Source organism: Talpa occidentalis, unplaced genomic scaffold (assembly GCF_014898055.3).
Source record: "Talpa occidentalis isolate TD23 unplaced genomic scaffold, MPIMG_talOcc4v2.1 talOcc4.9, whole genome shotgun sequence".
NCBI classification, from domain to species: Eukaryota; Metazoa; Chordata; class Mammalia; order Eulipotyphla; family Talpidae; genus Talpa; species Talpa occidentalis.
Window position 1 is genome coordinate 59482803 of NW_023605305.1, and position 26210 is coordinate 59509012.

General features: G+C 32.9%; 1 protein-coding gene across 10 annotated transcripts in view; it reads left to right on the top strand.

Annotated features, from left to right (window-relative positions):
* The window catches only part of DOCK7 (dedicator of cytokinesis 7), a 153541-nt gene that overhangs the window by 67036 nt on the left and 60295 nt on the right, over positions 1-26210 (top strand). For all 10 annotated transcript variants that reach the window (XR_008550196.1, XM_037501367.2, XM_037501368.2 and 7 more), the window contains exons 15-22: positions 4020-4137; positions 7276-7346; positions 11117-11255; positions 12182-12283; positions 14902-14988; positions 17985-18216; positions 19182-19346; positions 20991-21160. Coding sequence is in view for 9 of the 10 variants with exons in the window: in XM_037501367.2 (XP_037357264.1) it covers positions 4020-4137; positions 7276-7346; positions 11117-11255; positions 12182-12283; positions 14902-14988; positions 17985-18216; positions 19182-19346; positions 20991-21160 (1084 nt within the window). In the remaining variant the exon portion in view is untranslated. The remainder of the gene's footprint in view (positions 1-4019; positions 4138-7275; positions 7347-11116; positions 11256-12181; positions 12284-14901; positions 14989-17984; positions 18217-19181; positions 19347-20990; positions 21161-26210) is intronic.

Below are 26210 nucleotides of genomic sequence, written 5' to 3' on the forward strand. Positions count from 1 at the left end.
TTAAATTTTTGGGGTAGATCAGACTAGATCCCTTCGATGATGAGCTATGCAAATGAGTTTGTATTATATACAGGTGTAACTTGAAGATACTGTGATTTGGTTCCAGACTAATGCAATAATATTGCTAATATTGTAATAAAGTGAGTCAATAAATTTTTTTGTTCCCAGTGCATATAAGTTGTGTTTACACTATATCATAGTCTATTAAGTATACAATAGCATTATGTCTAAAAATGACTATATTGCTGAAAATATCAACCAAAATCTGAGCCCTCAGTAAGTCATAATCCTTTTACTGGTGGAGAATCTTACCTTAATATTTACTGCTGACTGGTAAGGGTAGTGGTTGATGAACACTGGGGTAACTGGCAGTTTCTTAAAAGTAAGGCACCATGAAGTTTGCTGGATTTTTTGACACTTTATTTCACAAAAAAATTCTCTGTAACTTATGATGCTATTTGATACCATTTTAACCATATTGATAGTAGAATTTCTTTTAAAATTGGAGTTCCTCTTCTTGAACCCTGCTGATGCTTTATTCACTAAGTTTATATAATATTCTGTATCCTTAGTTGTCATTTAAAAAATGTTCACAGCACTTTCATTCGCAAGATTGCTTGCTCTGCTCACCCATAAGAAACAACTCCTTGCTCATTTAAGTTTTATCATGAGATTACAGCAAATCAGTCACATTTTCAGGCTTCACTTTTAATTCTAGTTTTCTTGGTATTTCCAACACATCTGCGGTTACTTCTGCCACTGAGGTCTTAAAGCTTTCAAAGTTATCCATGAGAGTTAGAATCAACTCTTCCAAACTCCTTTTAATGTTTGTATTTTGCTCTCTTCCTTTGAATCACTAATGTCTTACTGGCTTCTAGAATGGTGAATTCTTCCCAGAAGGTTTTTAATTAACTTTGTTCACAACCATCAGAGGGATCACTATTTATGGCAACTATAGCCTTATGAAATGCATTTCTAATAATAATAAGAAGTCTAAATGAAAAAAAAAAGTCTAAATGACTTAGTTTGATGTAGTACCAGTTGGATATGTTCTCTTTTGTTATCCTTGCTGTTTGGAATGAATCCCTAAAGTCATCTCCTGAGTACCACAAAACAAATAATTGAGTCAAGAAATTGTGGTGTATATATAGGTACAATGTAAAATTACTCAGTGATGAAAAATGGTAAACTCGTCCCATTTGTGGAATCTTGAATGGAGCTGGAAGAGAAAATGCTAAGTGAAATAAGCCAGAAGGAGACAGAGAAACACTAGATAGTGTCACTAATATGGGGAATATAAAGTAACTATACTAGGGCCTCCCCGGTGGCGCAGCGGTTGAGCGCTGGGTTGCGAAGCTGCCCGCGGCCTCTGCGGTGCCGGTTCGATCCCCGGCTGCTCCCCGGCCACCGGAGGAGTGTCCCACATGGCGCGCAGACCTCTCCTGCCGCCCGCTGCTCCCCTCAGCAGTGTGCTTCAGTCCTTCTGCCTGCTCTGCTCCCTGCTCTGGCTCTGGTGAATTCTCTCACCCTCCCGCGCTTCTGACTGTACCCAGTGCATTTATAAACAAAACAAACAAACAAATAAATAAATAAAAAAAAAACATGCCTCTATAAAAAAAACAAACAAAAAAAATAAAGTAACTATACTAAGGGTCAGATAAAGACTTAAAAACTAACCCTTCAGAGCTGACTACAGAACTGTAGCATCAAAGAGGGGAGAGAGAAGTAAGAATAAAGAGGGAAGGAAGCACAATGGGCTTTGGTAGTGGACTATGGGTGATTTGCTGGTGGTTGCACTATGGTGGTAATAACTGATGGGGGTATCCAAATAGTACTTTAATTAAAAATTAAAAAGGATAACTGCTGTGTATCAAATCCCATCATATGTTTGATTTTTTGAGTTTATAAGTGATGCTTAAAAAAAGATGTAATTGATCTTATCAGTAAGATTGTAATATACTCATTGATAATTTTGAAAATTAGTCTAATGGAAAAGAATCAAGCATTTATTCTTGTCTCTCATATAAGAAGAAAAACACTCTTCATAGAGGTATTCCAACTATCAAATAAATAAGAAATGGTAGAATATTACCCTTTGGTAACCCTTATTGACATAATGGACTTAGGTATAGATCATTAGTGTGCACTAATTACACAAAAAGAGAAACAAACATTTTCCTCCTGATAGAAGGACACAGATGATTTCTCACAGACCATGACCAAAACATTTGAACTTAACCAACTCTTTGTATATTAGATCCAACTCTCAATTTACCAAAACGCAGAACATGTTGCATATCACTAGAGGGATATAACCAAAAAATCTAGCTTCTGGAAAAATCTACACAAAAATAATCTAATTTCTTCAGGAAATACATTGCAAAGGTAAATGATGAAAAACATCCCCACAGACAGCAGTGTACCTCCCTCTTCCTCCCATAACCTCTGTACAGCTCTCCAGTATTACATTGTTTTGAAATAGTCTTTTCCATCTTATTAGGCTTTTTGTTCCTGAATACCAGGGAATTGCCATTTAACCGTCCTATGTTTTCCTGTTGCACAATACCATCTGTGACATTTGGTGCAGAATCAATAAATATTTCTTGTGCAAATTTTATTTGATAACTTCAGTGGTTGCAGTCACAGTCATCTTTCATCTTTAGTTTTTTTTTTTTTCATTACAACCTGCCATGGAATCTCTCTCTCTCTCTTTTTTAATCCAATGTACCGGTTATTTCTTTCTATATTAACAAATTCTGTATATTGTCATTTTTAGGATTCCATAGTAGTTCTTATTAATTTAACTAATCCAGCACTGATAAGCAATATATTTCTTTATAATGATATATAATTCCTTTTTTTTATTTACTAATGCATACAAGAGCTGGGGTACAGGCCAGAGGTGTGGGGGGTGAGAGGATTCACCAGAGACAAAGCGGGGAACAGAACAGGCAGATTGACTGAAATACACTGCTGAGGGGAGCAGCGGCGAGTCAGGAGAGGTCTGCTGTATCATGTGAGTTGCTCCCTGGCTGGCCAGGAGGTTGAACTCGCGCTGCAGAGGCTGCGGACATCTTCATAGGTTGCGTCTTAGCTCCTTGCGCCACCAGGAAGGCCCATATAATTTCTTGTTATAAAAAGTTATTAAATTTCTTTGGATACACCCACTTGCACCAGTGTGCTGTTTTCTCCTTAGACAAGATGTAGGTTTTTGGTCAAAGGGATGGTTCATTTAAAATTTCTGTATTGCCCTAATGCCTTCCAGAAAATGTAGAACTCTTTTCATACCCCGGTAGTTGATTAGCAGGGTTTTATTATACTCAGTGTTCCTCATCTCTCATCACTAGTCCTCAGGTAAAGTAACTTCCCTCCACCTTTTTTTTTTTTTTATTTCTCTCTTTTGGTATCTTTGTTTTTCTCTGTGTTGACAGTGGGGCTATTGAAATTGTATAAAGAATAAGACATGAAGTCAAATGCAAAGTGACATGTGATTACCCAATACTGTTAGACCTACCATATTGTCATAGGTGTTTTTGAACAATGATATGCAATGTTATACTTCTTAAATCCTTGATCCACTTATATAAAAGCTACATTTATAAATGTCACCCTATTTATACCTGCTTGGAGGAACTAAAATAATGTTGGAACTTTTTGTTTTTAGTCTCTTAATAATGTTTTAGTCTGTATTCATTACTTTCCCAGAAGTCTGTTGTAGAGGAAAGAATTTGCATTTTGAGGTCAGACTTACCTGTATTCTGATTTCAGCTTTTCCACTTACTTGGTTTTATGAAAATCATTTTACTTTTCTGGGCCTCAGATCAGAAGCAAAAATTGGATCTATCTGTTGCTATTTGAATCATTGCTCTAAGAATTAAACATTTTATGTGAAAATATTCAGCATAGTTGAATATACTATACTAGCAAATATTAGTAATTCAATATTATTTTGTGTCTTCTTGTACATAGCATTATTTTTAGATATGTATTTACTATCATGTACACTGTTGCCTTCACAGAAATCTTCTCTACATATACCCTCAGAGTCTCAATTTTGCCAATCGTCAAGGTTCTGCCAGAAATATAACAGTGAAAGTCCAATTTATGTATGGAGAAGACCCAAGCAATGCTATGCAGGTAAGAAATGTTCTTTGTTTTCCCTTTGTTTTACACGTCATTTAAAAATTGACATTTGGGGGCTGTCAACTTGGTTAATAGCTCTAAATTGGAACGTAATGTGATCATGTAAAATAAATTTCTAATTGTATTTTATTTTCTGTATAGTTACTAATGAGCTCATTTAAAGTCTTATTTATTGAGTGCTTGGTATATGCTAGGTGCTACCAGAGATACAAAGATGAATGAAACTTGTAATCTAGAGGCTATAAGACAAAGTACACAAAATTCTAAAATAGTGACCTTCCAAAGAGGATCAGGTCAGAATCACCTAGGATACTGTAACAAAGGAGAGTTACCTTTTCTCTGCTGGTCATCTGTGATTCGGATTCTCCTGAACCCCCTTTTGACTGATAGGCCACATAAAGGAGGTAGAAGATGTTGGATACTATGTGAGGCTGTGTTGTAGTGTAAAAACACTCCCCAGCTAATTCTAAATGTAGGATTCTTCTCATTTTTGCTAAATAATAGTTCTCAAGACCTTGGTTGCATATTATACTCTCCTGGGGAGTTTTTAAAAATACCGCACTCAGAGTGAATCTCATTTCAATTAAATTATAACCTCTAGGGGTGGGAGCCTGGCAAGTATCAGTATTTTTAAATCCCTTTGAAGGATTACATTTTTGAAACCAATATTGAGAACCAAGGTTTGTGCTAGTTATTAGAAGACTGACACAGGGATTCAAATGCCTATGAGTCCAGAGGTAGGAGAGATCACTCTGGAGAAGGCATAGCTGAGCTAAAACTGGAGGTGGTAAAATATTAATGGCCGTCTATCTGGAAGATGGGGGACGGAGATCAAGTCAAGTGGGAGAATTTCCCTGTCAGTGAACAACGGAAGATAAAATCAGACTGGGGAGATTCCTGACTGGTCAAGTAGTCATTTAGGATTTGTAGGATATTAATAGATGCAGTTTCCATGAAAGTAGATTTTTGGCTCAACTGAAGTTAGCAACATGGAATCAGATCACAACTGTCATTAGGTAGATGTTCATCCTCTGAAACCCTAGTGTAATGAAAATGAGATAAGAGTAGGTACATTATTAAACTACATCAGTCATTTGACTCAAGTTCTGATTTTTTACTTACTAGAGAAGCTGTACATTTTCTTCTGTATTAAATCAGTATTATCATTATTTGTAGATCTTGACAGTAGCAGACACAAATTATTCATGTTTGTATGTACCTCTGGCAGTTGTTTCAGATCCTCGCATATAAAAACCTGTCAAATAAATGTAGAACTATATTACTAGTTAAAATACTAGTTTGAGAACTAGTATTTAATACTCTTTACTCTTTGTTTCTGAATTGAATTGCATGTACTGTCATATTGATGAAAAGATACTGGATTGTGAAAATAAATGCTTTGTCATCCTATATATGAATTGTCATATGAATTTGAACTTGTGACAAATATTGTATATATAAAATAATCTGTTTTTATTGCTGCCTAATAAGCTTTTCCTTGTCATAGCATTTATATGGCCACATCTGCAGAGTCCCAGCTGCATGCAGCCCACATTGGCATTTAGACCACTCCCTCTTTTGGTGGTACCACAGCATATTCTCACTTTTTAAAGGACCCTTATCACTATTTTGTGAGCCTATCATTTGCTTATAAGTTCGTTTCTTCACCTTGCCCACAAGAGTGTGAGCTCCTTTGGGGCAGGGACTTTGTCTTATTCATATCGCTATCTTGATGCCTGTCTTACGCTTGGCACATTATTAATGCTCAGTCATGTTGTAATGATTAAAAATACATGTCAAATGGTGAAAAAAAGGATTTTCCACTTTATATCATTCATATTTGAAAATAAATGAGTTATTTTGTGAAAAATCATAACTTGGGGGGGAGATATTATATTCCTTCCACTATATATTATTAGCAAATCAAAATATAATGTTTTAATGTTCTGTGAGTGGCTGGTTTGAAATAATGTATAAATAGTCATACTGTTTGCTTAATTTTTTAAACTAAGTACTACTTGAATGGGTCCTGAGATGATTTTGTGATCACATGATCGTATGATTTATCAATAACAATAAAATCATAAACCTCATAATTTTGATATTGGAACAAAACTTTGTTTAAAAAATGTATTCTTAGCACCATGATGAAATTTAACTAATGTAGGAGAGTCATAATTATTGTACTTTTACATATCCTTAAAAGGTCTCAATTGAAATGTCACAAGCAGAAACACAAATACCTCTTAATCTTCTTTTTATCTAGATATGGTACCAGTTAATCCCTTTGTATATGGAATATTCTTTGTGTCCATGGAAGTGTGATGACATGTCCACCTAATTACTAATGCAGATGTAGAGAAGGCTGTCCAAGAGTTAAGAGTTTAATTTAACCTATGGCTAGATAGTGACTTTCACATAGCTATCATAACTATGAGGTTGGTAGTATTAAGTCATTTATGTAGTTAACTGCCCTAGTTAGTCACTGTACTGTTGTTAGAATTGAAAAGACAGATATATGTCTGAATTATTTTACCTCTAAACCTCTAAAAGTAATGTTGTAATTTTTTTTTAAAAAATGTGATCGATTTTATTTTAGTTCATGTAAGAATATGTGAATGCAGCTCTTCCATTGTAGAGTAACTTTCAGGGAGAACTGGAAGCAAAGGATACATAGCTTAACCTAAAATAGGATCTTAAAATCTCATTTATAAATAATTGATGTCTGTCTTTCAGAATTATTGCTGTTTTAGTGGAGAAGCCACTAATTCGAATAGTAGAGGCCACCATTCTAGGACCATATTTCTTACATAAATTCTAAATGATATGCTACATCCTGATTTTAAGATGAATTCATCATCTTAAAAGAAAGGAAAGAAATGTACTTTATTAGATATAAATATAATGGATAGAAACTTTTTGAATGTTCAAATGTCAGATGGGTTTATAGTTGAAAAGAAATTTACAGTTAAGCATTGAACTTACTATGAATGTCAGCAGGCACATTGCTCTTCACTGGGCTGATTTTGCCCATTGTTCTCAAGTAGTTATTAAATTAGGCAATTCTTACATAAATATGAAACATCCAGCATTTAATACAACAAAGTTTCAATATGCTGTTATTTGTTACAGGTAATCTTTGGTAAATCTAGCTGTTCAGAATTTTCAAAGGAAGCCTATACAGCCGTAGTATATCATAACAGGTACTGAATTCAAATATTTCTTTCAAAGTTACTCACTTCTCAGTGGCATTGTTAGCACTCAAGATAGTGTGTTTATCAAATGCTTTGCTGCACTGAATGTGCAAATTCAAGACAGCTGACATTGAAATTATAATTTTCAACCACATTCTCCATAGATTTCCTACATATTAAGACTTACACAAAACATCTTTTCTATCAAATTCTCCGATCCTTTCATTAGTGTTATATTGTTACTGACGTATCATATGGCTTTTGATTCTTTGGTCTTTCCATTTTATTTTATAATTTTACTTGACTTTACTAAATTTGAACCCATTAGTTAGTTAAATTGATGATATTCTCCACATCCAATAATTATTTTATGTAGTGACATTTCATTTTATTTCTTTGGGAAATTATTAACTTTGGATAATTTTTTCATTTATGCCTTCTAAAAATGATCATATTGAATGCTGTTAGAGAAAAAAAATCACAAATTGTATAGTTCAAGACAGTCACAAATGGATGTTATTTTATTGTGAGGTGGGGTCCACAATAATTCATTTTATTTTAGTTTGTCCCCACCTCTCTCATCATCTTTTTGTCATCACTTTTTTCCCTCTTTCTTGAATTGGTAGTAGCTCTTTCAAACCTTTCTCCCCATTCCTCTAGTTCCTACTTCTTTTTTTTTTTTTTGTGTGTGTGTGTGTGGGACCCTCGCCGGTGCCGGGGATCGAACTGGTGTTGCAGAGGCTGCGGGCAGCCACGCAACCCAGCACTCAACTGCTGTGCCACCAGGGGAGGCCCTCCTACTTCTTTTTTGTTGGCTTTATTTTTAGTGTTCATTTTTTATTAAGTTCATTGAAACTATTCAACTTGAGCACCAACAACTTTCTGTACATTTCACCTCTAATAATCTCTGTACTGATCTGCTTTCCTTACGTTTCAGAGGTAGTAATGTCCCACAGTAATGTCAGTGGGACAGTCTGTTGTCAGTCTCAGCTATCCTCTTCCTGAACTTATTCCATCACTTGGCCCTTCTTTTGGATTATCAGTCTCTTGCTTCATTGGCTCTGTCTCTGAATGCAAAAAAAGAAACAAGCATCCCTGTACTTAAAAATATTAAAAACCCCCAAGTCTTTCTTTACTGCTATTGAGTAGTATGATTTTTCCTCGTCTTCTTTAAATCTTTATTCATTTTCACCTTTACTGTATTGCTCCCTGTCATTTTCCTTTTCTGTCTTTGAACACTTTTTAAATCCTAGTTATTATTCCAATTTGCCTTAAGTATAGGCATTCCCATAAAACACTTAACGTTTTAACCTTAACCCTCTTTTTCTATAATATTTTCTTTTTAAATAACCTTATATGTATTCCTCAGTTACATTCAATGAAAATGCTATTTTTGCCTTTATCTAGATTGTTCCCAACTATGTATTTTCAGTCATAACCGTTTCTTCTGATATCAGACATGTATTTTCAGTGACCCAATGGGTATATTCATTTGGGTACCCTACTGCCTTTTCAATTTCCTTGTATTTATTCCTAACCTTATCTCTCTCTGACTCTTTATTTTTACTAATGGTACTGCCATTTTTCTACTTACTCTGACTCAAAATTTAAGACACCCTTGCCTTTCTTCATTTTTCTGATACCTAGTCATCTTTTATTTCTTGATGATTTTGTTTCTGCCTCATTACCAAACATATCCTGTGCTGTTCTATTTCTGGGCCGGTCTTGCATCATTTTTCCTATCCTGAAATTGTTAAAATACCATATCGCTCTATTTATTGAACTCCTACTCATTCTTTAAGGCCTGCATCATCTTTCTCTTCCTAAATGACAATTCTCTGATTCAAAGTTTGAAGTAATCTTTTCAACTTTGTTTTTGAACCACTTACCTTATATGCTCTTTACCAGGGGTTGGCAAACTTTTTTGCAGAGGGCCAAATAGTGTATATCTTAGGCTATATTGTGGGTAGTATGGTCTCTATTGTAACTATACAACTTTGGTGTCGTAGTGCAAAAGCAGCCATAAACAAAGAGTAAAATTACAAGTGAATGGACATCGTTGTCTTCCAGTAAAACTTTATTTATGGCACTGGAATTTGAACCTTAAGTATTTTGTTCTAGTGAAATAATGTTATTTTGATTTTTTTCAACCACTTAAAAATGAGAAAACCATTTTTAGTTTGTAGGTCGTAAATTCAGGTAGTAGATTGGAATTTGGCCTGTTGGCCAGTTTGCCAGCCTCTGTTTTATACCATAGTTATTGATATATGTGTGTCTTATTTATATTTCTACTAATTATATATTTGTTGAGGGTATCATTTTTTATGTCCATATTTAAAACCACTACAAAAGTAATACAATGCCTAACCTAATGGATAATTAAAAATACTTGTTGAATGAATAACTGGTAGATGTTTAATTTTCTATAAAAGTTTTCATATAACAATTTCAGGAAAGCAATGAACTAAAAACATTCAATACCAAGAAAGTAAGAAAGAAGGGAGTAGTTTCTAAAAGTACGTCAGTTATTAGGTCTTTGTTTTTGTTGCTTTCAGCACTAATAGAATTAAAATGACAGTACTGTCTAACATTGCTAGTAACTTCATCTTTCTCATAATTCATTGGTGATTAGTGAGATCAGTAATAAAACACAGCATCTTTTATTCACCAGTCTTGATTCTCAAATGGCTAGCATAAGCTATCATTCTTGTGGATAGCAAAAGCCTATCCACTTTACAGCGCTGTGATCAGATCTATACCTGTTAACATTTTTGAGACTTACTTGAGACAAAAAGATAGTTGACCTATATGCATCAGAGAAAAAGACCTAATTCATGGAACAACTTTCACTTTAAAGATAGTTGGAGACATGGTTTGGAAACATTTTCATTGACTATAACTCTGAGATATACTAAATGAATATGGAAGGTTTGGATACTAAGAGTCTATCCCTTTTAAGTCTACATCATAAATGGCAGCCATGCTTTCCTATAAAAATGTTCCTAGTTGCCACTGTGAATATTCAGATGAGCGTGCCATTGGTTTGGTCTAATATATTTGTTGTATGCTCATACTTGCTGGGAGCACTTCTAAACTGTGGGACAAATGCAGTTTATGGATACTCCCTAATTCCTCTCCCCTCTTCTTTTTTTTTCTTTTTGTTTTTTTGAGCTGTTAGTCAACACACTAGTTCATGTTTTGATAACTTTACATTATTTCTTTAGCAATGGAGTAACTGATATATGACGTTCCTTAGGGAATCTAATTTCACAAAAAGAACCTTTTTCACAAAAAGAGAGTACAAATTTGTCTTAATATGAAGCTGACTCCTGTAAAAGAATAATAGTTTTCTGTGGTATGGTTTTAAAATACACTTATAAGAACTTGTATTTTTTAATATAATATGGGTCAGAATTGGTTTATAAATCTAGAAAGCCTTCCCTAGTCTTCTCTTTTATATAGTTTCCAAAGTACAAAGATTCTATAATGAAGGTGGTAACATAATGAATTTTCAAATGGAAGTATTTCTCAGCCCATTAATAAAAATGAGCTGAGAAATTTCAGAAACAGTGGTGGCTCCCTCATGTGGATGTAAGAGTTAACTATTTAGAATTTTGGAATAAAGAAAAACATTTTGGTCCAGAAGAACAACTAATCATGAACTCTGAAATTAAAAACTTACTCATATATAAAAAAGAAACATTTATTTTGAATAAATTACTAACTCCTTATTGAAATGTTTTATTTTGTTGTTGTTGTTGTTGTTTTTTTGTATGAAGGTCTCCTGATTTTCATGAAGAAATCAAGGTTAAACTCCCTGCTACTTTAACTGACCATCATCACTTGCTTTTCACTTTTTATCATGTTAGTTGTCAACAAAAACAAAATACTCCTCTTGAAACTCCAGTTGGATATACAGTAAGTTTAGTTTTGTTAATTCTTTAGCTCTTTGATCTTAAAAATAATTACAATATTTAAGATGAATATTCCTTATCTAATTCCTCAGTTGGTTAGGAAGATTCATCATAACAACCAAATGCTCATTCTTGTATTTACCTAACATGTGTAGATACTTATTTGTTGGTACAATGCAGTATAAATGTAATGAATTTTAAGTGTTTTTCACTATAGAATATTTCGAATGTAAAATGATTAAAAGAGAACCTTTACATTAAAATCCTTTTTAGCTACCTTTATCAAAGCAATTTAAACCCTTGAGTATTTTTTGAAAGTCATTATGATTGCATCACAAAGGTAAAACTAAGGTGAAGGACATCATTCTGTGCTGTCACACAATTTATCAGAAAAATCGTTCCTGTAACCTAAAAGAAAAAAAATAAACATTTGATTAATTTTTTGGTTTTTCAGTTTGTGATATGAATTTTACTAAATGTCAGAAAATAAATTTATGTTCATACTTTTTAGTTTTGTTATTAGCATTTGTAACTAATAAAATCTTTCCCTATTTACAAGAACAATATTATTCCAGTTTAACATTGATTGGCTTTGTAGCCTATTTTTACTATCAGTTTTTGCTGTGATAATAAGTACCTCCTCTGAATTTAAATATTATATAGTTAGTAATAATAATGTTTTGGGGATCCTTCATGTTAAAATTTTGTTGGGGAAGATCTTCATAGAAATTGTAAAGGTCTGTTATTACTTATGTAATTAAATCTGTGCTTTATGTTTAGGGATTTAAGGTGTAAGACAAAATTGGCTCACACCAAGTTCTTAAAATAGATTTTCCAAGTAATTACTTTTATAGCAATCATATTTAAATTCACATTAATTTATAAATTAATAATAATATTTAAATTAAATAAATTATTTTTATTTGAAAGTGGATACCAATGCTTCAGAATGGACGATTAAAGACTGGCCAGTTTTGCCTACCAGTCTCATTGGAAAAACCACCACAGGCTTATTCTGTGCTATCACCTGAGGTCAGTATCTGTTATGTTGACATTCACAAAATGGAATGAAATGGATTTTTCATTTTTCTGAGGTGTTTTTTTCAAACCTTGGTATTTTTTCTGGCTATAAGTATATTGATAATGAAGTAATTAGACTTCTCCTATAGAATACTTACATACTATTATGCTGTTTCTAAAAATAATGTTTTTTTAAAAAAAACTCAAAGAAAAGATAAATTTAACAAATTTTCATTTTGTAATATTAGAAGATTCTTTAGGAAATGAGCATTTCTTTTTCTAGACATTTCACTAAGAGGTTATTGGAGGGAGAACAGAAGTAAGTTAATTTTTTATAATTCTTTTTGTAATTGATTGTGTACATGAAAATTAAGCAGCTATTAGCATGCAATAAAAGAGACATTAGCAGCTTTGATAATGATATATGACTTGAAAGAAACAAAAACAGTGGGAAAATATCAGTCAAAAATCAGTAGTCACTGTTCAAAGATCAGAGTGCCTTTTGATAGAACAATTATATGATGATTACGATGATTACCAATGTCTTAATGCTTTGGCCATATTGGATTATAAATGTTAATATGAAATATGTCTTCTGAATGTTCTCCTGGTGGCACTTAGTTTTAGATAGAACTCACAAAGTACTCACAAATAAATCTGTATTGTTTTTACTAAAGAAAACCTCAACAACATAAGACTACTACTCTGAAATACTTTCTTACCACTCTTTGTCACTCTCTTGGCCCTACCACACCACACAGTGTGTTTAACTGTTTTACAGACATGGAAAAAGAACATTCCCACAGCAGACATTTTATACATTTCCCCCTATTGGCCATGCTGTAGCATAAGATCTACTTCTTCATTTCATGCATATATCCATTCAAATACCATTTATTTAGAGAATTCATCTGTTATTACTTTGTTTTGAGTAGCAGTGTCTATCACTCTTTAGTCCTTTACTTAGCTTTATCCTCTCAATAGTTATCACAGGCTTTGTAGTTCAAATATTTTTGTTTATTTATTAGAGTATAACTCTATGAGGACAGGGACTTTGTTTTTCTGTGTACTGCCTTATGTACAAGTACATAGACTAGTGTTTGGCTCATATACATTCAATAAATAGTTATAAATGTGTCAATACAGACAGTTGGAAAGAATTATGACTTCCCCACCTCTACCCCACTACTACATTTTCTAGTGAATTGGGGGGCTACTTATTGCATGGAAATTGTATGTCAGGTTTCTGCTCACGCCTGTGAGGGAGGACATACCTTGCTATTGCTCCCTATTTAGCCTGCACTGTCACCACAGTTAGTGGAGATACTTGTTACCACTGAGTTAGAACTGGCTCCCAGCTGCCTTCTGATACCACCCATTGCATGTGGATTTGGAGCTGGTATCAGTGTACTTCATTATAGCCTTGAATGGGGACACCTAGGCTCCCACTTAGCCTGTGGGGCTATGATTTGTTTCTTAGTATTTGACCAGAGCAGCGCAATTACTGGATTTGACTAGAGATAGCAGACTTTTCTTGGGGGGTACTTTTTTTGTTTTTCTCTCCCTTAGAACACTCCTTTCGGTGTTCTGGGTTGGTAGCTTCTTTAGCACCTATTTCAGAATATATGAGACAAGAATTAAAACCAGGAAACACTGCCTTATAGTTCCTCACGTCTTAAGATTTGTTGCTTGTCTGTGGTGGTCTCTCTACCTTTCAGTCTGTATGTTTATTTTATGTATTATGCTCAGGGTTTGTAGCTTTTCTTAGCAGGAAAAATAGAGAGAACTGATGTACTATCTTTTAAAATAATTTTTGTATATATTTATAATTAACATTCTTAGCAATTTACATCAGGAAAAAAATACTTTCCAGTTTTAAAACAATGGACTTCCCTTGCTTGTGAATGTTTTAAAACCCAATTAAGGGGGACTCTCTGGTGGCGCAAGGGATTAAGTTGCAGCACTATCCACAGCCACGGCAGCACGAGTTCAATCCTGGCCAGGGAGGTGACCCACATGGTACATCAGAACTCTCCTGTCTCACCCACTGTTTCCCTCAGCAGTGTATTTCAATAGATCTGCCTTTTCTGCTCCCCAATCTGTCTCTGTGAATCCTCTCAACCCCCATACCTCTAGCCTGAACCCCAGTCTTATATATGTAAATAAATAAAAAACAAAAAAAAACCAACTAAACATACTGGGTGTTAAAATAAATAGAGCATTACAACCATTAAGATGACATTGTAGATATGAATTTATTGACATAAAAAAAGAGAGTCACATTTTAATATGGAAAACACAGGTTTCAAAATAATATCTGGTATCTCCTATGTAAAGATGTATCTAGAAAAATCTGTATATAGAAGAAGATTTAGAATGACATAATAGGATATATCTCTGGGAAGATGAAATTTTTAGTTCATTTTTTCTGATTTTGCTTCTTGGAACTTTTAATTCTTTCGTAGGGAACATTGATTTCATAATAAGAACAAAATGTAAGCTTTAAATTTCCTTAGAGTGCATAAAAATATTTTATATTCTTTTTTCTTCACTGAAATATAATTTTTTTTTGTTCTCAGAATTCATATTCCATTTAAGCATCTGTGATCATTATGTTTCATATCTTGTAGGTTCCTCTACCTGGCATGAAATGGGTAGATAATCACAAAGGTGTTTTTAATGTTGAAGTTGTTGCTGTTTCATCCATCCATACACAAGTAAGTAAGTTTTAATAATTTTTATGATCAAATTTCACTTCAGTGAATTGGACATGCCGTCTAATACTGGGCTAAGACTGATTCCTAGCTAGCTGTCTTCTCTGATACCACCCAGTGCGTGTGGTTATCACTTGTAAGACTTAATGGGGCTATATGTCAGTTAATAATGTAGTTTTAGAAGTTTCTTTTAAGAGGCTTCAACAAAGTGTTATTTAATGTCAATAAAGGAGACATTTTTCTTTTTAAAATGTCATTGACTTTATTTTGAACAACTGCGTGATTTTTCCCATTTCTGATGTGTAGAATAAATAGTGTAGAAACAAACATTTCATTTCACATAGGTTCAGGTATTTCAAATGGAAAGACTTCTTAGGGATAATTTGCTCCATATTCTTTACTATATTTCTGGAATATGGCAAGCCCATTTGAAAGCCTTTCTGCTTACTCTTTCTCTATCTGGAATATTTTTCCTCTTGACATTCATTTGAGTGCTCTTCATTAGGTTTCTCCTTACCTCAGAGAGACCTTCTCTTGTGACTCTTTTGAACAACAGCCCCAGCACTCTATATTGTCTTACCCTGCCTGTATTACTGCTTTTTTCTTGTTTTCTCTTGCACTTTTCTCTCTCACTCACTTTCTATGTATGTCTGTGTATGTGTATATAAACATGCATGCCTACATATATATTTATTTATTGACTTATTGCCTCATTAGACTGTAGTCATGAGGTCAGGAAGGACCTTATAGTGTAAGGCAGGAAAATGTAAAAATAACTATATAATGAATTAGTACTCTTTTAGATATTATAAACTAAATCATTTCAGGTATGGAGGAGAGGATTATCTGTTCTGCTGTGAACTAAGATTTCACACTGATAAAATATAAGTGCAAGTGGTCAAGTCAAGAGGAATCAAGATGTACAAGCTTCTAAGAGTTCTTGTCCAATGGAGTCACAAGGACGAGTTAAACTGAATGTGTGAAATGTTATCTACTAGGGAAACTCACTAGAGACTTAGGATTTTTACTATAGGCGTGTGGTAAAGGCAACCTCTACCTAATGTGTTGCCAAAAGGCTAATAGCTGTGCAACATAAACCATATTGCTTGCACAGGCAATGATAGCCAAGGGCCAATCTTGAAGGAGACCTTTTAAATGAAAACAATCTTAAGCGTGTGTTAATGCTTTCTTTACAATGAGGTAGGGAAAATAAAGGCAGAACACCTCTATATTATTGTTTAAAAACATCAACAGGCAAAAAAGGTAGTATATAGCTTTTATTTAGCAGTGTACCATTGAACATAGTAAAATAATGATTCCAGTGTGTTTTTCCTTTTTGTTACTGGCCATGTCCTGTTTTCTACAGTTCTACTCCTTTGTTGTAGAAAAGATCAACAATATAATATACTTTCGACATTTATTTTTTCTCTTAATAAAAGTATTCTTAGTATCATATTATAATTTAAGTATATAGATGCATTATTTGTTATGCTTTGAAAAATTCCCATAACCATTGTTAGTTTTTTCTTTTTAGAGTCGGTAATGTACTCATCTTTTATTCATAACTCTGTTTGAATGTAAGCAGATACATTTGTCTTTATATAACAAAGAGCAAAATTTTGGGTAAAATATATTATGGAGATGTTTTAGAATCTGCAAGAATAGATTGAAAATGTCTATTGTGTAGTATCCTGGCAGTCAGTCTTGATGACCAGTCCTCGAAAGTATATAAATTTTGCAACTATGTTAAACAATTTTGTCATGTATTATAAGCTTCTTAAAGGATGAAGACAGTAAATGTTTCTTATGATGTTTTATTCTATGCTTATAGCTATTTGACATTTACTAGGTATATAGTTATGACTTAGTAGTATTTTTTACTCATTTAAATACGTATAAAATTAGAACAATATTAAAATTATAAATATGAAGCTATTTAGTATTTCTATCTTTTAAATTTTATTTTTGTTGTTAACTAAGTAAGAGTCTTACCAGAATTCCAACACACTTTTTCTCACATCTCATTGGTCAGAACTATAACACTTTAAGTATAAAGAGCCCGCATCTACCCTGGGATTGGGCACATTACTACTTTAAGTAAGACTGTGGTCTGTCAGTGTAGAAGAATGTTGGATAATAGCAGTCAGGATTTAGTTAGGAGTTGAAAACTGCCACTACTTTAAATGGTAAAAATGTATAAATTGTTAACTAGGTTAAAGGTGATTGAATACCAAATGGGGTGAAAGAATTTAGTGATGTTTACAGAGACAAGCAGTGTCAGAAAGTGACAAAGAAAGAACTTAGAAAACCTAGAAGAGTATAGTGAAGGCTGAGATACAAACCTGACGAGAAGGCACTGCTAGAGGAACACATCACCTGCCATTCTGTGGTAATGAAGAAATGTGGGGGAGGGTACCTAATGTGGAGCTACAGAAGCCCCCCCCTGTTGTGGGAAACAGTGTTGGCCCATACCCGTGCCCCTGATCTGCAGCATTCATGTCTTGAGCCACCATCAAGAAAACAAGAAGAAAAGTCCCTTCTGACTCCTTAAGATTAGCAGACTGTTCCTTTACCTTTTGGAGTAACTACAAAAACTAGCTGACTTTGAAGCGTCTACCTTCAGTGTGGCAAAGATGGTGGGTTTGGATGGAGCTATGAGGTAATAAATTGATAATGAATGTGGTAACTACCTAGTAAATCTGCCACAGTAATTGAGTTCCAAATCAATAAAGTAGACTTACACTAGAAAAAGAAATCCTTAATCAGCATCAGTAAATTTCTTGAATAATCAGTATTTACTATTGATTATTTGCAGTGGCTATTTTAATAAGAATTAACAGCTGATTAATATACATAATAGAATGCTGTTTAATATACATATGTATATATACATGTGTACTTTTTTACATTATCAGTATGAAATAGTAATGGTTTAAATTTGGGGAATTTACGGAATTATGGTTGTTTAAAGTCTTTGTTTATTTATTTATTTTTTTTAGGATCCTTATCTTGACAAGTTTTTTGCTCTGGTCAATGCATTGGATGAACACATGTTCCCAGTCCGAATTGGAGATATGCGAATCATGGAAAACAACTTAGAAAATGAATTAAAGAGCAGTATTTCAGCATTGAATTCATCTCAGTTAGAACCAGTCGTTCGATTTCTTCATCTTCTGCTTGATAAACTGATACTTTTAGTTGTTAGACCTCCTGTCATTGCTGGTCAAATAGGTAACTGACTTATGTTTTGATCATGAGATGTGCAATTTGTTATTTTTAACATGTGTAGAAATAGAACCGTGATTACTATTTGTTATCTATAAGAGCCATGTTTGATTTTTTTTTTTTAAGGGGTTGTTAGTCACTTGCCCAAAATGATAACTTTCTTTTGTTTGTTTTCATATTATGTTCTATATAGACTATTATTAAAATTATGTAAACAAATTAATTTGTTACTCCTCAAATATACACTAAGCAGTTATTATGTGCACTAATATGTACTCTCTAAGGCATGGGTCTGACTTTAAGGATCTAAACAGACTAGTAGGGAAACAGGCAGACAGATAAATCATGTTACATTTTACATGATGTGTAGATTACCTCATCTAGGTTTTCACACATCCATCTACTTAATATAGCAATTAACTCAAAATCCCTATATTCCCTTCTTCTTTTGTGTTGTTCTGAAGAGAGATATTCCTATTTCCCACCCTTTTCTAAGATTTTTCCTCTACTATTATTAACAGCTTCCACCCAATTCCTACAAATTTCAGCTAACCTATTATAGGAATTTTGCATTAAATAGTGGTACACAAAAGGGAGCAGTTTTCATTTCTTTGAGGATTTTTTTTTAGGGAAGACTTGTAACTAGAAATCTTGGGTTGAACATTTAGTTATAAATTGAAGGATTGATGATTACAGGTGATATGATGGGTAACAGTTGGGTGGTTTTTTGACTAAGCAAACCCAAACAATTTTCATGTTAAATTAGTAAAATGAGTTTTTGGTCCTTTTTTTTTTTTTTAAGAAAGGTGTGTTTGATCCAAATAATATAAGCTGTCAATAAAAACTATAAATTTTATCTTTATATACTTCATTTGTATGATCATTGTACTGAATTTGTATATAGGTGATAGGATCTTGTTGAAACTTACAGTCTAAAAAAGTTAATGCAAAAATGTTTTCCTCCTTAAAAGTTAATCTAGGTCAAGCATCTTTTGAAGCCATGGCATCAATTATAAACCGGCTTCACAAAAACTTGGAAGGAAATCATGATCAGCATGGCAGGAACAGCCTTCTTGCATCATATATCTATTATGTTTTTCGCCTACCAAATACTTACCCTAATTCACCATCACCAGGTATTTTAATATTTTTACAGTAAAATTGTATTGTATAGATTATGTTCATGGCAGGATTGAAATAATCTCATGGTACATCCTTTGTTGCTGATTCATCCAACAGCAAACATCTATTGGAAGCCCACTAAGTGCCGAATGCTCAAGTTAAAAGAATAAAGAGGTTACATTTTAAATCAACATTATTTGATAATCTCTAATTGGAATTAAATCTTAGTTGATTTAATTCTTGGAAATGAACTTGAAAATAACACGTTTCTGGAAGCATTTTGTCATTGACTTTTAAGATAAATAGAACATTATATTTGTCATTTAAAATGCTATCAGACATTAAAGAAAAAATATGGTGACTCAGTGGTATGGTGACTCCAATAACCCTGTGAAAGCTTTAAGAATAAAGATTGTTCTCTAGAAAAGGTCTGATTTATTCATGGTCAATAAAATAATACAGAGCCCAAGTAGTTACTTGCTTTTTGTATGACATTGGAGGAAATGGTGGTGATATTGATAGTAGTGGGGATGTCTTAATTTGAATAACTCTTTAGTTTTTCATGTAGTCAGTTAATGCATATGTTGTTAATACTTTTGAACTTGCTTACGTATTTATCGTATGAGTCATTCACTAGTAGTACTGGTAAGTGCCTGTTTTCAGCTGTTGGCAACATTAATGTTAATAATGGTGGCGAGTAATTATGACATTCATTATGAAACCTAGACAACAGAATCTGACTCTACGTTTTTGCTTATTTTATTTTTTTACTTAGTTGCACAAACAGGTGATTGACTTCTCTAAAGAGAATGTATTCAGGTTTATAATTTTCCATATTGATACTCTAAATTATTGTACATAATGCTCTGAGAGTATGATTGCTTATTATGCACCCCCGTTTTCATTAAGTACACTAACAAATGTTTGCAAAACATTTTTTTACATGTTGTCCTAAAAGACTATATGAAATGACAGGTATGTGTCATTTGCAAATGACATTCAGAAAGATTCCTTTAAATAAGAAAACTGGAGACTCACTATGGATATCATTGCTGGGTATTTATATGTTCGTACAGTAAAATCATGGTTGATTTTAAACAAGAAAGGAATTTATAAAACCTGGTATCTTAGGAAAATTATCCTTTCATTTTTTATATTTATCGTAAAGATGCTATTTTGTTATAGTTCAAATTTTCACTGATAAAGATAGAGAAATAAAGCATAATAATCACTTAACAGATATTGACAATAAATTGGCTCTCCTATTCATAACTGTCAAGGGAGAGATAGGAAGACTAAGAAAAAATAAACACCAGCTTGAGTATTTTGGGTGATTGATACACCGGTATCTAAATGAAGGTAATGTCTGTTGTGTTTGTGTGTGTGTGTGTGTGTGTCCCCTACACACACAGACACAAACTTGTTTTTTATTATATATATAATATATGGTCATAGAAATATTGATGAGATAATGATTTTCTTTATAACTTATGTGATCTTGTCAGTTGTTGTAAAATAGAATATCTTTGTGTAGCTATCATTTTCAAATAAAAACAATTCATAATCTTTGTGGAATTTTGTACTTCCGAAGATTTTGTCAGATCTTTCATGACTAATTTTCTTTGTTTAATTATGTGCTGTTTTATATAAAACTCTAGGTCCTGGGGGTTTGGGAGGATCAGTGCATTATGCCACAATGGCTAGATCTGCTGTGAGACCTGCAAGCCTTAATTTAAATCGTTCTCGGAGCCTTAGTAACAGTAATCCAGATATATCTGGGACTCCCACATCACCAGATGATGAAGTACGGTCAATCATTGGCAGTAAGGTAAACCGAAGACTGTATATCTGTAAATTTGGTTTTTAGCTTATTAGCAGATGAGAAATATTCAATTGTTTTCATTTATCCTTAATTTTAAAATGTATTTGAGTTAGTAATCAGAAATTAAACATTTATTTTCTATATTAAATGCTAAGTGTTTAATGTTTCTATTAAATAGGCTCATTGTTACAAACTAGTTTGTATACTTTACTCAAAAAATCTTAAAATTTTAAAATATGACCAGTGTGACTGCTCACATATATTTTTTTCTGTCTAGTACTCCATCATATAGAAAATGACTAGTTTGATTTTCTATAATTAAAAGAGACCTATGGAACTGTATTGAGAAAAGTACATATCTTGATTTAAAATATGAGCCCCTCTTCTCTAAAAGATATTAAGAACAATAATTAGCCTTGATTAGTAATAGAACTTCCTTTCACATGGCATAAGAATAAAAAAAATTATTTAACAATAGTTAATGATCACCCCAGACAACCAGGAAGATTTCAGCAGATATAAGATCTAGCTACATTTTATTTAAAGCACCCATCTTTATTACCCAAAAAAAATATACTCAAGGAACAAATAGTTACTGCCTTTCTATATAGAAAGTACAGAAATAATCCAGAGTTCAAACAAGCTGAAATAAACAACAGTAAGACCAAGATAAAAAAAATCACATCACATTGTGTTTTGATCAAACCATTTTAAATATATTCTTTTGGTATTGGAAAGAAGAGAACTTTGTTATGAAATCATAGCCAAAATATTTTTTTTTGCCATTTTAATCTGCCTACTAGGATATGAGGAAAAGTTAATAAATGTGTTCAAGGGTCTGTTTTTAATCCTTGAACTATAATAGAACTTTCTTTTTAAGATCTAGATTTTTGTTTGTTAGGTAAAAACTTGAACATAGATCATGAACATAGGAACTACTGATCTATTCATATAAGGAAATTTTACATTCATTTTTTAATGAATTTTAAGCATTGAGCTCATTTTAAAATTACTTTCAAATAATTTTTTTTTAAGATTCATTTATTTATGCATACAAAAGCTGAGGTAAAGGGCAGAGATGTGGGGGGTGAGAGGATTCACCAGAGACAGAGTGGGAAACAGAACAGGCAGATTGACCGAAATACACTGCTGAGGGGAGCAGTGGGCAGACAGGAGAGGTCTGCCTTGCCATCTGGGTTGCTCCCTGGCTGTCCAGGAATCGAACTCATGCTGCAGAGGCTGCGGATTGCTTCATAGTGTGGTGCTTATTCCCTTGTGCCACCAGGGAGGCCCACTTTCAAATAATATTTAAAGTGACTTTTCAAAGATCAGAAATATATAACTTAAAATTTAAATAATAGATTGAACATTGATTTCAGTAACTTAAATATCCATGTAGATGTTATTCCAATTAAACAACTTGTACTTTTTGTGAATTCCTTGAGAAAGTCATGTGTAGATGAATTTACATGGGATACTGCATAGGTTACAGTAATTACAAAAGAGCAGGCCATTTCCCATTCCCCACATATAGATCCTTATTTAGGAAAAGAACCTATCTCATTGTAATAGACGTAGGGCTTAGCATTATTTGCATATGTAAAACTTTTCAGTAAAATAAACCTGATTTGTGAACTCTAAGAAATTTTCCTTTTAAAGAGCTACAAACACCATTTTCTTTACATTTCTCCACTTAAAATATTTCTTAATTTCTGTAAGACCTGCATTGTGCCTCATTTAACATGTTCTCAGGTTTTCCTTTATATGATGTATTTACTAGAATATATCAAAATTTAGAACAAGTTCTATATATTATAGAATATTTACCTTTTTCAAGTAGTTAATAAAATGGGATGTAATAATGATACTTATGACATATAATGATATATATGTAAATATATCTGTATGCATGCACTTCTAAGATAGGCATCATGAGAATTTGTCCTGTGACAAGAGACTTATCTTAATCCAGTTTTTTTTTTTTATTTTTGTTGTATCTTGCAAAACTTTTGATAGCTACCTTCTTTTTAAACTGTCATTCAGTCATAATCCCCATTAGTAATGGATACAATTTTATCTCAGTGTAATATTGTAAGGAATCTGAAGCTACTCTATTCTCATTTTGTTATCCTGGAAATTCAATAAGGTCTTCTCTAATGATTTAGTTTTCCACCTGCCTCAGCCTATAGTCATGTTCTATATCTTGTTATTACCAATAACAGTTCCTTGTAATCTCAATTTGATGCATATTGTTCATTAACACCTGTTTTTTTCTCTAGTACCACAACTCTTAACAGTTTCTCTACTACTGTGCAACTTCTAGCCATTTGATTCTATCACCTTTTTCTGATGTCTTAACCTTTAATGTTCTTTCTTAAGGTTAGCCAGCTTAAATCCAGAATCAGTCATGTTGATTATCCCCATTATAAGCAAAACTGAGTTCCCTTGTCTTTCTGTCACTTCATTTTACTTTCTTAGTCAAACCTCAAACCATAAGGGAACCCAGTCAATTGCCTGTGCCATGTCAGCACCTGTGCACCTGAACATGACTTGAGAAATACTATGAGGAAAGCTCTTATTTGAGATTAAAGACCGTAAACCTCAAAAGAGCCCTTAATGCTGTCAAGCAATTATGCTTTATTTCTGTATTCCATTTACATTCCCATTCTCCCAGAACGTTTCATGCCTCCCTTTGTTACCTCAGACCTCCCAATACCTCCCCACCAATTCTCATTTTATCTCCAACTTGACTGAGAAAATTGAAACCATCAGAAGAAAACTTTCATAGACTTTCGCAATCACATCTACCTACTTGCTGTCATTTATATGCTACTTAATAATACACTGTTATAGATGAATTATCAATTTCCCTAAGTCCATTCCCTCCATTTGTATGCAACCTTCCATGTCGTCTGACCTACTCAAGATCCATACTTCAGAAGTTCAAGCATTTCTCTCTTAAATCATTATTTTCTCCCTATCTACAAAATCATCCCATCCATATACAGGATGTAACTGCTCCCATTTAAAAAAAAATTTCCATATTTCTCCACCTTTTGTAGTAAAATTCTTTAAAAGAGTTTTCTATACTTGTTATCTCTAATTCTTTACCATACTTCATGAGTACCCAACTACCCAACATGAGTATTGATGTCAAATCAAATGCAATAAGGGCCTTGACAAGGAAGGAACCTATCTCTAAGGGACAAGTTAATGTTACAAAGTTTTGGTAAAAACAAAAGTGTTTTTCCACATATGCACACATTTGGTTAATCTGTTTTATGTTAATTGAATCAGTAAACAAAGTTATTACATTGGTAAATATCAATGATCAATTTGCTTAACTAAGGACAATTTAATATAATTTTTAGTTCTATGGCACTTATATTATGGAAATTATATGCTTTACAAATAAATGACAATTACAAAAGAAAGTGATTTTCTTTAAATGGTTTTGACTTTGTCATTATAACTATTCAGTCTTAATGTTGTGGATATAATATATAAATATGGGCACAAAGAGCCTATTGTTTATGCTCACATTAGTAATTAGCATGTGCCTTAATTTTAAAGGAAATTAATAAGCAAGGAGTTTACAAAGTGAATTTTAAACAAAGTAAAACAAAGATATTGCTATATAAGAGCACACTTGTAATTTTGTAGAAATCAGATGCTCTTTATAACATGAGCAGTGATTATTAAAATTAAAAATGGCAGAAAGAACTTAAACTGTGGAAACATAATTTGGGAGACTGGTGAAAAATTTATTTTAACTTACCTGAAAAACATTGTATGCTGATTTAATTTTATTTGAAATAATATAATGGAGTTCTGGGAAGGCAAGTATTTTGTTTTAAAAAAATCTACTGATTGCATAATTTTACTAGTATTTGAATGTTGTCTAATTTTTTTAGGTAGCTTTAAAAATGAATGGAAAGTTTTAAAACTTTGTTTTTGGGGTTTGCTGTATTTGAGGCATTGTACTTTGTAATTTACTTCCATTATTTAATTTGATTCTTACAATATGAGGGAGATACTGTCATTCCTATTTTGTAACTAAGCCACAAAAAAGGCGATTAGGTAACTTACCTTAAATTTTATGACTAGTGAACAGTGGAACCTAGATTTCACCTTTAACTCTAATCTTATATATTCATGTGCATCAAAAATTAGCACCAATGGGTGATGGTTGTATCATCACTTCAATTTCCCTGTATTTTTTTAAAAAAAGAAAAAGGGGGGAAATTTTCTCCCTGAAACATAAGCCCTTGAGAGTTAGCGGCTTCCCCTCCTACCTTTATCCCTTTTTTCCTCCTTTTATCCCACTCCCACCCTAATACTAATGCATGGCCTCACTCCCAGAAATTCCGATTTAATTGTTTACCTTGCAGTTATGGTAGCGGTGGTTGTTAAACTTCCCAGGTGATGCTAATACTGAAAAATAGAATTGATTATGACTAGTACCATTTTCTTTCCTTCTTTTGGTACTTTTTGGTTTGAGTTTATACTCATGCCCTAATATTTTTAGTCTTTTTTCTTGGGTTGTGTTTGTTATTCTTATTTCAATAATTTCTAAAACTCCTTTATAACTTAGTAATTTGTAGAAGAGTACATTTGGAATTTTGTAGAAATCAGATGCCTTTTGTAACAGGATATAGGGAAGATACGATTCCTATAGAAAGCCCCAGTGTAATGTTTTTACTTATAATATTTAAATAAAATAGTAGTTCTTTGTTTAATTATATTAAGCTAAGTACAACCCAAAATCCATCGTAATTTTTAGTAAGTAGCAAATTTTAGGCATTTTAAAAAAATTTTTTACGTAATTTCTCCTATTGAGTGCTAAAAGGAAGTGAAAGAAAAGCAAGGTCAAATAGAATGATGGAGTAACACTGTAGTGTTTTCAATTAGGGATACATGGAATGAAATTAGTTCTTTAGAAAAGACTGCAATGTTTTTCTTTCCATTTATTTGAAATAGTAGTTACATTCAGAGGAAATTGTTGCTAACTTGTGCCATCTTTAAAGTGAGTTTGTGGGGATGCTACTGTGGGAAG